At 50.0% G+C, this 12447-nt stretch overlaps 1 protein-coding gene across 2 annotated transcripts in view; it reads left to right on the forward strand.

Moving 5' to 3' along the window:
• Positions 1-12447, forward strand: part of GNAI3 (G protein subunit alpha i3) — a 29367-nt gene that overhangs the window by 2375 nt on the left and 14545 nt on the right. For both annotated transcript variants that reach the window (XM_018922179.3, XM_009097323.3), the window contains exons 2-3: positions 10986-11028; positions 11127-11268. In XM_018922179.3, the coding sequence (XP_018777724.1) occupies positions 10986-11028; positions 11127-11268 (185 nt within the window). The remainder of the gene's footprint in view (positions 1-10985; positions 11029-11126; positions 11269-12447) is intronic.

The following is a 12447-nucleotide window of genomic DNA, read 5'->3' on the forward strand; positions in this document are numbered from 1 at the left end:
GTTTGAGATCTGCAGAGTTGTGATGAGCAGGGAAAGGGCTGTGCCTGTGGAGAGGGAGCTGGATCCTTCCCAGCTGGGCTGTGAGGAGGCTGGGGATGGACCCAGAATCTGGAGGGTTGGAAGAGGAGAGGGAGGAAATGCAAATACAGCGAAATTTGGGAGTGGAGAAGTGAAATACAGCCCAGATCAGGAGATTTGGAAGAGGAATTAAATACACATGAAAATCAGGAGATAAGTGGGAGAGGAGAGGAAGTAAAATACACCTGAAATCAGGAGATTTAGGAAGAGCAGAAATAGAGGAAGGTAAAGACATTGAAAATTGGGAGATTTGGGGAGAAAAGAGGAAGTAAAAATCCAGCCAGAAGTAGAAGATCTGAGGAGAGGAAAGGAAGTCAAATACCCCAAAAATCAGGAGATTTGGGAGAGGACAGGAAGTCAGAAATCCCCAAATCAGGGTTTAGGTGTGTTTTCCTTTCTCTCCTTCATCACCCTTATCTTCACTTGAGCAGGGGAGGAAGGAGAGAGAATTCCAGTTGTGTTCCCTTCTGGGAGCTTTGGCTTGACTTTTGCAGCACCTTCCACCTGGGAGAGGGCTCAGGTGCTGGGGGAAGTGGCCCCAGCCCCTGGGTAACTGCAGGACTGCTGGGATAAAGTTAATCCTGGAGCCTCTCCTCAGGGATTTCAAGTCCCTCTCTTGTGTTTCCCTTTCACAACTCTGAAATTTGTTGAGCAATTCTAAGTTCTGGGGATATTTTATAAAACAAATGAAACCTGAGTATTGAATAATTACTGACCCTGGTTGTTACAACCCTGTGGGATGTAATTATTGTTCTATGCTGGAATGCTACCAGCAGCTCTGCTGGCATTGGCACTGGCATGGTTGGAGTGATGGCAACAGTGGATTCACTCTCTGGAACAGAAGCTGAAGCTCCTGGGAGGTTGGGAGCAAGCTGGGAATGGCCCAGGAGCCCTCAGTCCCATTTTTCTCCTCCCGTTTGCCCTCTGGAAAAGGCTCCTCAGCAAGCACACACAGGGTTCTGCTGGTGGGGAAACCTGGCAGATTTTTCCAGCCAAATGGAGGAGGGTGCTGGAGCTCCTCCTGCTTGGGTGGGAGCTAACCCAGATCCCTCACTCTGCTTGCAGTGCCTTTGCCAAGGTCTGGCATGTTGTTCAGGGGTCTGCGTGACCCCGAGTGGTGAAGCTGGATTCCAGAGCTGTCCCATTCCCAAATCCCTGTCAGTGGTGATTTTGTGGCTCTGGCTCTGGGGATACAGCAAGGCTGGACTGGTTTTGCCCAAAACACCCTTTATCCAGCCTGGACTGCTTCCCTGAGTTTGGGTATGCTGTGTAATTATGTTGAAGTAGTGCTGCTAATTAATGCAAAAACAATTAAAAGCATAAGTTTGTTTTAAAATAACCTTAATTTGCATAATTCACTCTCCTCCACTATACCAAGAGCCCTCAGCAAGAGCCCTCAGCTTTTTCTTGACACTGATTTTTCCAATCTTTTTTCTTTCCTGAATTCCCCAAGGCTTCCTCAGCACTGTTTCACTTCTGTTTTGGTTTAAGGTAGGAAAGTGTTTTCTGGGGATGCAAACCCAGGCAGAGCTGGTGCTGCAGTTAATAATGTTGTTAATTGAAGTGGCTTTTCTCAGAGCTCAGCAGCTGTGCCTTGGATCCCTGTTCCAGAGGATCCATCTGGGGTCAGACCTGGCTGCTCCTTGGCTCTGGAGCTACTGGATGCCCTTGGAATGGTGATACGAAGCTCTGTGATGGGTGTTGGTCTCCAGATGTTGTCCCAGCAGTGACTGCTGCTCCAAGTGTCCTTCCTTGTGGGATCTGCTGTAGGAATCCTGCTGGGGGAGCTGCTGTTTCTCTGATCTTGAAGGTATCTGGGTCTGCTGGAGGTTTCTGGTGACTCATGGCCATGGGAGGATTCTCTTCACACGGTTCACAATGACCTGCCTCAGGCCAGATTGCACCAGGGAAGGTTTGGGTTGGATATGAGGGAAAATTTCTTCAGTACAAAGATTGTCCAGCCCTGGCAAGGGCTGCCCAGGGCAGTGGTGGAGTCTCCATCCCTGGAAATGCTCAAAAAAGATGTGGATGTGGCACCTGGGACATGGATTAGGGATGGACATGGCAGTGCTGGGACATGGTTGGACTTGATCTCAGAGGGCTTTTCCAACCTCAACAATTCCATGATTATAATTCATTTGACAGCAGGTCAGATCTCTTTGAAGATGCAGCTCTTCTCTGGGCTTTGAGCTCTGTGGAGTTCTTGTCACAGCTGCACTGGAGGCTGGAATTTCCTTGTCCTCAGGTGCGGGAGCTGCAGCTTCCACGCATGTTCTCCCACCTTTCCATTTAGTCTCTGTATACCTTCCCCTTGATTTTCTGTTCTGCCTTTTTCCCACCAAAACCACGTGCAGGACAGGCAAAATGTTCCTTATCTCCAGAGTGCCTGAACCCCTTGGGTTTTTCAGGAAATCAACCATGATTTATTTAATCTCCTGGAAAAGAGAATTTGTTGCACCAGGGTCAGGTGCCCTCTTTTCTGCACACTGCCATTTTCCAGCTGTGGGATGGGAATTCTTCTGCCCCCTGTGTTGTGTGTACATCATGTACTCTTGTCGGGACACAGGGGTGAGTGTCCATGCCCAGCACTGGGATTTGGGGATGGACGATTTCCAGCAGACAGCTTGGTTGAGGAACTGTGGTTCCATCTGTGCTCCAAGAGCCCTCTGGATATGATTCGAGTTTCATTAAATTCTGAGGCAGTGCATTGAAATAACTTTTCTCAGCAGAGCAGAGGGAGCTGTAAAGAGGAATTTTTTAATTAGATCATGGATCTAATCTTCTGGAAGTTTAGAGTGAGCAGAGCTGTGCCTGCTCCTCCTGGGATGCAGCACTTGCTCCCTGCAGAAGTGGGATGGAAAAATGGAATTCGTGCCTTAAATGGGGTTTGGAGCTGCAGTCAAGGACAGATGCTGATTATTTTTCCAGCACGCTCCTTGTGGTGATCTCTGTGCTGTCTCCTTTGTTCCTGGGGATCCGATGCCTGGCTCTTGTTTCATGTTTTCCCAGTTGGTGTTTGGTCACTTCAGTGCATCCTTTAACCTTCTCTGGTTACCAGGGTGGTGCTGCCTGGGTCAGCTTTAGAAACAAACACCAAATGCTGGGACACAGGGTTGGCCTCCTGGAGCTTGGTGCTTTGGGGTCTCCATCCCTGCAAGCTCCCAGTGTTTGGGGAATGAGCTTATGCCTCAGCAGGAGCTGCTGGGCAGGGAGAGCCTGACTGCATGTTTGGAACAGCTCAGGATTGTTGTTCCTGCAGGAAATTCAGAGGGTGTTTGACTTTTAAAAACGGGCTCAGCACAAGGTGACTCTTGACAATCAGGAGAACTAAGAAATATCTTTTCCAAGCCCAGGTCTTCCCAATGTTCCCTCTCTTTCCAAGTTATCTGTTGCTTTACCATCCATCTCCTGTTTTACAGGCCTTGCTTGGCTGTTTCTCTGCTGTCACCATCCAGACCTGGATCCAGAGACACCAGACTTGGCCTTTTTATCCCATATCTCCAAGCACGTCCATTTATCGTGAAATCCTGAAATGGGTTCAGTTGGAATGGACATTAAGGCTCATCTCATTCCGTGGGCAGGGACGCTTCCACTATCCCAGGCTGCTTCAAGCCCTGTGCAGCCTGGCCTTGGACACTCCCAGGGATCCAGGGGCAGCCACAGCTGCTCTGGGCACCCTGTGCCATGACATCACCACCCTGACAGGGAAGAATTCCTTCCCAATATCCCACCTAACCCTGCCCTCTGCCAGTGGGAAGTCATTCTCCCTTGTCCTGTCCCTTCAGCTCTTGTCCAAAGTCCCTCTCCAGTTTTTCTGGAGCCCATTTAGGCTCTGGAAGGGGCTCTGAGGTCTCCACCCCTGGAAGTGTTCCAGGCCAGGTTGGACAAGGCTCAGAGCAACCTGGGATAGTGGAAGTTGTCCCATGGCAGGGGTGGAATGGGAAGAGCTTTACAGCCCCTCCCAACCCAAAGCATTCCATGATTCTGTAATCCCCTGTGTGTGCATGAGGAGCTGTGGGTGCCCGGGAGGCTGGAGATGGTGGTTTGATGTTCAGCCAAGAGCCACACAAGGCCTCTCTCCATGGGGGTCTCCAGCCATGCTGGTCAACAGCAGCCATAATTCCTTCAAAACACTCCTGGGGGAGATCAAAGAGCTGGGCAAACAAACTCAAATTTGAGGTCTGTGCTTATAGAATCCCTGGATGATTTGGGCTGGAAGGGATTTTAAAGCTTATCCCGTTCCTGCCATGGGCAGATGCACCTTCCACTAGACCAGGTTGCTCCAAGCCCCATCCAGCCTGGCCTGAAAAACTTTCAGGGGTGCACCAGAGGGTGCTTGCTGCTGGTTTGTAGCTCTTTCACCAACTCCTTAAGGAATTTCTGTGATGGGGTGTTGGTCTCCAGATGTTGTCCCAGCAGTGGCTGCTGCTCCAAGTGTCCTTCCTTGTGGGATCTGTTGTAGGAATCCTGCTGGGGAAGCTGCAGGGAGCTGCTGTTTCTCTGGTCTTGAATGTATGGGTCTGCTGGAGGTTCCTGGTGACTCAGTGGTCACTCAGGTCTGGGTGTAGGGGACAGGGACAGGTTCCTACAGCCTGATATTTCCTAGGAATGGTGCAGAATTCCTGGAGATACTTCAGCTTTCTCGGTGGTCATAGGATGTTTCTAAGCTTTAACGCAATTGTTTTGTTAAAACAGGGTTGAGGCTCCAATAGTTTCAAGGCAAAAAGGAAAACCCCTCTGTTCTGGAGCCAGTCTGGGAGAGCTGGGAATGCTCAGCCTGAAGAAGAGAAGGCTCCAGGGAGATCTTAGACCTCCTTACTGTGCCTAAAGGGGCTCCAGGACATCTGGAGAGGAGCTTTGGACAAGAGCATGGAGGGACAGGGTGAGAGGGAATGGCTTCCCACTGCCAGAGGACAGGGTTACATGAAATATTAGGGAGGAATTGCTCCCTGTCAGGCTGGGGAGGCCCTGGCCCAGTTTGCCCAGAGCAGCTGTGGCTGCCCCATCCCTGGGTGTGTCTGAGGCCATGTTGGACAGGGCTTGGAGCAACCTGGGATAGTGAAGGTATCTCTGCCCATGGGAGGTTGTGGAATGGGGTGGGATTTCAGGTCCTTTCCAACCCAAACCATTCCAGGATTCCTCCTTTGATTCTGCATCTTCCATTGGGGCTGCTGCTCTTCCTGTGCACGTCCCAGGTACCTTTTGGTGGGAAAAGCCTCATCAGCTTCAGCCCATGTGATCCAGCAGGCCCAGCTGTGCTTGGAATTTCACTGGTGTGATCTCAGGATTCGTGTTGCTCCTGTTTCCAATATGCCATTCCTTACCCTTCAGCTTTTTCTCCTCTGGAGGCAGTGACAGCCTCCAGTGGTTTATCCTGTGCCGGTGGCTCCTGTTTCCTCTGCAGTGAGGCTGTAGCCAGCCCATGTGCCCTGTTTTATTTGAATATGCTGTTTTTCCCATCATTCTTGTGGAACTAGGAGTGTCAGCCTAATCTCTCCTGGTTCCTGTTGACTTTTGCAACAATAGCTGGTTTTTTTCAAGCCTGGTGGTACAACACTACTGCTCCTTTCTCTGGTGTTTTTCCCTTTCTCCTGATTTCCAGGGCAGTTCTCTTGCTGCATTTGATTCTGCGGTATCCAAGAGATTTCTAGGTGTCCACAGAAATAAAAAAACCTCAAGAAGGGCATATGGGATCTGTGTTACCAAGGATGGCAGCACTAGGAAGGTCAGGATGTTGGGATCTGCATTCCACACGATGAAGTTGGAAGGAGGGAAGTGGTGAAGATGCTGATGATTTGATACTTCAGCTTTCCCCAGCTGTGGCTGCACAGGTCCATGCAATGCTGGAGGCTGTTGGGGAGATATTCCTCATGGAATACAATCCAGGAATGCAGTGCTGTGGAAAGCTAAGGAGGGTGTTGGTGAGTAAGGGGAGGGAGGTGTCCATATTCCTTGTGGGGTGGGATGAGTGTTAAATAAAGAAAATGTGCTTATCAGGGAGATGCCCTTTGGGATTTAGGGTGATTTGAACAGCTCCTGCTCCACACTTCCAGTGGCTCTCAAGCCAGTGGATATTTTTGGACCTGGACTCCTCCCAGCTTGGTTGAGCTGTTGTTTGGGCCCCTTTCAGCCTGTCTGAGGGGAGCTGGTTCTGTTTGGGATTTGGGAACTGTAACCACAGCCAGATGATCCAGCATGGCTTCCAGTCTGCTCCTCATATGGAGGGTCCTGTCACATTCCCAGGTCTGTAACTCACCTCTGGAGCTTCAAGTGAACTCCTGGGGTTATTCCCAAGCTGTTGACTGTGAAATGCCCCTGGATCTGGGAGCTCACCAAGGGCTGCAGCACTTCAGGAGTGGGCTAGTGGAGTTCCTGCCAAATCCCTGCAAAGTTTCTGAACTGGCTGCTGCTGGAGGTCCAAGCCACATGCCTGTGTCAGGCCCTTCAGTTTTATCTTCCTCATTTGTACTTTAATGGATTTTCCGGTGCATCCCTGTTCCGTCCCTGGAAGGATTTGTTTCAGCAGTGACCTGGTTTCTCTTCAGAAACTTGCAGATGTTCCAGGGCTTTTCCCCTTAATTATGTGTGTAGAATTCCTTTCCTGAAGTACAGTTTAATGCAGTTTTGATACACTTCAGGGAAAAATACCACTGAAAACAGGACTTTTAGGACCTTCTGGAGCAGGAAACTGGATGCTTATGTCTGGAAGATGTAGGGCGTCTGACCTACCTCCTTGGAGAATTTCTAAAGTAAAAATTTAGGGTTGTGTGGAATTCCTCTCTTGGAATCTCCAGTCCAAGCTGTGTTTTGTTGCTCTTTTCCCTGTAATCTCCAGCACATGGCCATGCCAAGTTGCTTGCCATCTGCTGCTCCAGGAAATCCTCTGGCTTTCTTGGGGGAAATGGTTGGATGATAATTTCTTCCCTGTGTATCCTTTGCTTTCCCAGGGGCCAGCTCTGATACAGCTGGAAAGCTGTCTCAATTTGCTCCTGCTCAGGAGGGAGAAGGGATCTGGCTGTAGGAACGGGGTACAGGGATTACCACCCTTGGAGATGGAATTCCAGCACTTACATGCTGATCCTTTCCCTAAGAACCTGTGGGATGTTACTGGGATATTACTGGGATATTACTGGGATGTTGTTACTGGGATGTCACAGGTGTGGTCTGGCATGTTGCTGGGTGAGGTGTGGGGGTTCTCAGAAGCCGTGGTGCCTTCTGGCTCCATCTGGTTTCCAGAGGGAATGGTTGAATGCTTCTGGAAGGGTGCATTGAGGACAGGGACATTGTGGAATTCTTGTCCAGTGTGTCCATGGAGTGGGGCAATCCCTGTAACAGATGAGCTGCTCTTTGTGTCCAGGGTGGGATGAGGAGGTTCCTTACTGCTATTTTGGGAAAAGGGAAGTTAAGGCTTCTGAAGCAGTTTTTCCATGGGGTTACAACATTCACGCTGAGCTCAGCCCTGGTTTCTTGTGGCAGAATGTGATCCCTGTCTGGCTGTGCTCATGGGAGCAGAGGAGAAAGGTTTGCTTCTACTTAGACAGGCAGAAATGTCCCATGAACACCCTGATTTCCATGGGTTTGAATCCACTCTCACATCTCCTGATCTTTGCGGTCTTCCTGGCTCCCCATCTAGTCCCTGTCTAAGGTCCCAGAGTTGAAGGCTTTGGCTGAGGAATCTGTAAGAATTCCAGTGTAACTCTATCCACTCTTGATGTGAATTTCTAGTGTGGAGCATCAGTTTGTTACTAAAACACTGCTTTCAGTAGGCTGAAGCAGTGTTTTAGTAGCATTCAAGTTCCCATTTGTTATTCCCCTACTGAAGGATTCAGCCACACCGGGTATAAACAGCACATAGAAGTCCCCAGAAGTGTGAACGAAGGGTGCAGGATAAAAGCTCCTGAGTTGGTCCAATATGGATCCCTTAAGGCAAACCCTTTCCAGTGGGTTGGGAAGAGGGGAATAAGAACTTCTCTGGTGTGAACATCTGCAGGTGTTTAGAGAAGCATCAAAGGACAGGAGTAAGACCTAGAGATGTTGAAATCAGTTCCAGAAAGGAAGAGTAAAATGGGAATGATTGGCTGGAGTGGAGTGAGAGAACCTTCCAGGCATTGCATTTCACCCCCTGCCATGGCAGGGACACCTTCTACCAGCCCAGGTTGCTCCAAGCTCTGTCCAGCCTGGCCTTGGACACTCCCAGGAATGGGGCAGCCACAGCTGCTCTGGGCACACTGTGCCAGGGGCTTGCCACCATCACAGAGAACAATTCCTTCCCACTCTCCCATCTATCCCTGACCTCTGGCAGTGGGAAGCCATCCTCCCTCGTCCTGCCCTTCCAGGGCCTTATCCAAAGCTCCTCTCCAGCTCTCCTGGAGCCCCTTTAGGCACTGGAAAGGGCTCTAAGGTCTCCCCAGAGCCTTCTCCGGGCTGGACACCACCAGCTCTCCCAGCCTGGTTCCAGAATCATGGAATCCAGGATTGTTTGGGTGGGAAGGGACCTTCAAGCTCATCTAACCCCCTGCCATGGGCAGAGACACCTTCCAATGAACCTGGTTGCTTCCAGGGATGAGGGAGCTACAGCTTCTCTGGGAAAGCTGTGCCAGGGTCTCATCACCCTCTAGAAATTTCTTCCCAATATCCCATCTAATCCTCCTTTTATCAGCTGGAAGGTGTTCCTCCTTGTCAGACTAGACATGGGCAGTGTTAATCCCTTTTTTCCCCCTGGCATTGCCCATCTCCTGGGCCATCCCAGCAGGAGCTCCAGCCTTCCATTCCAGAGCTGCAGCTGGAGGGGAGATGTTTTTCAGTGAGTGTTAATGAGGTACCTTGTCTGGGTGGCTCTTGCCTGAGAGAGAGAACCTGGAACAACAGGAAAAACTTCTTTAGGAATAACAGCTCACTGCTTGGCTGTTATGGCTGAGGAGCCAGTCTGGGGTAGTGTGTTCGTGAGGAGAGAGTTCAGAGGATGTGGGTTCCTACTTTCCCTCTCTGAAGTAAGGTGTGATTAACCTTGGAGAGGGGAATTCCTGCTCTACCAGGCAGTGTTTGGGGTTGAGAGGGGAAGGCAAGGGGTTAAAGGAATCTGGTTGGAATTAGTGCTGTATTGGCAGGGTTGGATCTGATGGTGTTGGTGACAGGTAGAACAGCTTGGCTGTGGCAGGAGATTATTTTGGGATAATCCAAGGAGGAAACAACAGTAAATGCTGCTGAGAAGGCAAAAGCAGACAGGTCATGTCAAAAGTCCCTTCTCAGTCTGGATTTAGGGCTGTTTGGAGGCACCAGAGATTTGAAATCCCAGCACTTGGATCCTGGGAATGTGGAGGGTGGGTGTGGGAAATAAAAAGGATTTGTGTCCTCCCAGGGTGGAAGTGCTGAGTCCACAGACTGTTAATGTTTTCACACCTGACTGTAAACACTGAGCTGCTCTGGGAGAGCTGGGGATGTTCACCCTGGAGGAGGGAAGGATCCAGGGAGACCTGAGATCTAAAGGGGCTTCAGGAGAGCTGGAGAGGAACTTTGTACAGAGGCCTGGAGTGACAGGACACAGGGAATGGCTTCCCACTGACAAGGGGCAGGGATAGATGGGATATTGGAAGGAATTCTCTTCTGTGAGGGTGAGGAGGCCCTGGCCCAGTTTACCCAGAGCAGCTGTGGCTGCCCCTGGATCCCTGGATGCATCCAAGGCCAGGTTGGATGGGGCTTGGAGAAAATTGGGACAGTGAAGGTGTCCCTGCCTGTAGCAGGAGGTGGAATAGGATGGGATTTAAGGACCCTTCCAACCCAAACCATCCTAGAATTCTATGGGTGATTTTTTCCATCCAGGCTCACCTGAGTCATCTGTCCAAATCCAAGCAGGTCCAACATCATTCCTTGCCTACAGCCAGCCCAGCTCTGTAGCTGGGGGAGTCTGGAGGCCAAGGAGCCCTCAGGCAGTGGCAGAGCCAGCTGAGCTGAGCTCCTGCTGCCACACAAGGTGAAGTCCTGGAGTTCTGCTGACTTCAGGAGCATTGGGCCTGCCTTTGGCTCACTCCTGGCTGGGACAGGCATGTGGAGAGCTCTGCTAAGCTCCATAAACCAGGAGAACTGATGGTTTGCAATCCCAGCTCTCCACTGCCCTGAGCCATGCAGGAGGGACTTGGTTTGGGAGTGCTTTGGGATCTGGGACAAAAAACAGGAAAACCAGGGAACTTGCTGGGTTTTGCCATCAGGAATAACTGACCTTGCTTCAAGGGGTAATGGACCTCCCCAGGATAACTGCCCCTTCTTCAAGGGATAAGTGACCCTGCCCCAGGGATAACTGACCCACCCCCAGGGATAAGTGACCTCCCTCAGGGATAACTGACCCCTGTCTAGTCATAACTGACCCCCTGCCAGGGATAATTGCTCCCCCCAGCCCTGCAGAGATTTGGAAGCCAGGTATTCTTGGCATTCCTTGAAGGAAGGCTGTTGGGATGCAGATGTGCCTGCAGCTCTGAGATTTCACCCTGTGCCAGGGGTCACTTCCCACCTGGTTGTTCAAGGCCTTTCCTGCCTAGCTCAGTAACGGTGGCAGCATCTGGTGGTGCTGATGCACTTTGGCTGTCTTGGCCTGGAGTGAGGGATGGGAGCTGCTCTGTTGGATAAATCCTCATCCCAGCTCTTCAGACCTGCCTCCCAGTTGGCTGCCCTTGCTGATCTCTGGAAATTGAGAAATTCCAGGGTTTTCTAGCCAATGGTGACTGTTGGCATCTGTAAATAAAATCCAGGAAGGATGTGACAGGACAGTCCAGTGGAACTCTACTACCAGCAGCAATGCACAAGGAATATCCTACTCCAGATCCCATCAACTTCTCTGTGGGAACTGGAAAAAGCACATCCTGCTTTTCCTTTCAGTTTCATGTGGTTAACTGGATGGTTTTTGTGCTTTTCAGGTGCTGGAGAGTCTGGGAAAAGCACCATTGTGAAGCAGATGAAGTAAGTGAGTGCAGGCTGCCACCTTTGTTTTTGTGGGATAAAAAATGTGTGGTGCCCTTCTGGTTTGGCTTGGGAATAATAAGCTGGTTTCCTTCCAGGATTATCCATGAGGATGGCTACTCAGAGGAGGAATGCAAACAGTATAAAGTGGTTGTGTACAGCAACACCATCCAATCCATCATCGCCATCATCAGAGCCATGGGAAGGCTAAAGATAGACTTTGGGGAAGTTGCCAGAGCAGTGAGTATTGCATTTATTTCGTTAGCCTGAAATTGTTAATGAATCCTGGAATTTCAGTCTGGGCCAGAATATTTTTCAAAATAAAGTAGCAAAAAATCTGTCATAACTTTAGTGTATTGTCAGTACAAAACATGAATATTTTACTGAGGTTCTGGGTAAGAACCTTTAGTAGTTTGAATGCTCAAAGAAAAACCCAAATTTTTCTCTAAATTATTTGAATTTTTGGGAATTTGGAGTTTGAAGTTTTGGGAGGTTTGAGGCCCTGCTTTTCCCCTCCCCTCTAGCTCTGCTCCTTCCCTGGCCTGTTTCTTGCATTTATGTCCAGCACTTTGAGCTGGAAGTCAGGAAACCTTCATGGTTGTGGTAGTGGTGGGAAGGACACAGAGGGGGAACTAGGGATTCCTGAAAATGTGCAGGAGAAAGGAATTGTGTCAGCACAGGGCTGCACTTTGATTGTTCTGCCTCATGCTGCAGTTGATCTAGCCCCAGATAGTTTGAATTTATGGTATTTATTTTGGATTTATGATTCCAAGTCCTGGCCAAAGGGCACATCTTCACTGGCATGTTCACCCAAACTGTTGTTCAGCTGTTGCTTCAAATCTTCCTGGAATTCTTTTCCACCTTTCTTGGTGCTTGTTGAAGCTGAGTTGGAGCTGGAACAGGGAAGATGCTGAATCCAGGTCCTTTCTCAGTTACCTACCCATGCTGGGGTGGCTTCACAAGAGCTGACTGCCATGAATTTTCACCATCCCAGAGGACAAAAACCTTGCCATGCTATCCCAGGAAAAGGCCAAATGCATTGAACCATGGAGTGACCTCCAGAGGTGCAGAACTGGGGTCCCTCTGCATTTGGCTGTTAACACCTCCATAAGGTGGATTTGGGATCAGCACCCTGAGCTTGGCACGTGCAGGGTTTGGGGCTCAGGGGAGAAGAACTGGTGCTAGGAGGAGAATGCTGGGGTAGTGGAAAGTCTCTCACAGGTCCCAGAAGGACCTGACAGGTCTGACAAGAGTAAGAATAAAATCAGAGGGGGCTATAGGGCAGTGTGGGGTTCCCTCTCCTAAACCACTGGATAACCTGGACAGGAGTGTGATCCTGCTCTGGCTTCTGAGGGGGATTTTTCATGCTCAGATCCTGACCAGTCCATCCCATCTCCTGGTGAAACGTTTTATTGAGGA

The sequence above is a fragment of the Serinus canaria genome, chromosome 26 (genome assembly GCF_022539315.1).
Source record: "Serinus canaria isolate serCan28SL12 chromosome 26, serCan2020, whole genome shotgun sequence".
NCBI lineage: Eukaryota > Metazoa > Chordata > Aves > Passeriformes > Fringillidae > Serinus > Serinus canaria.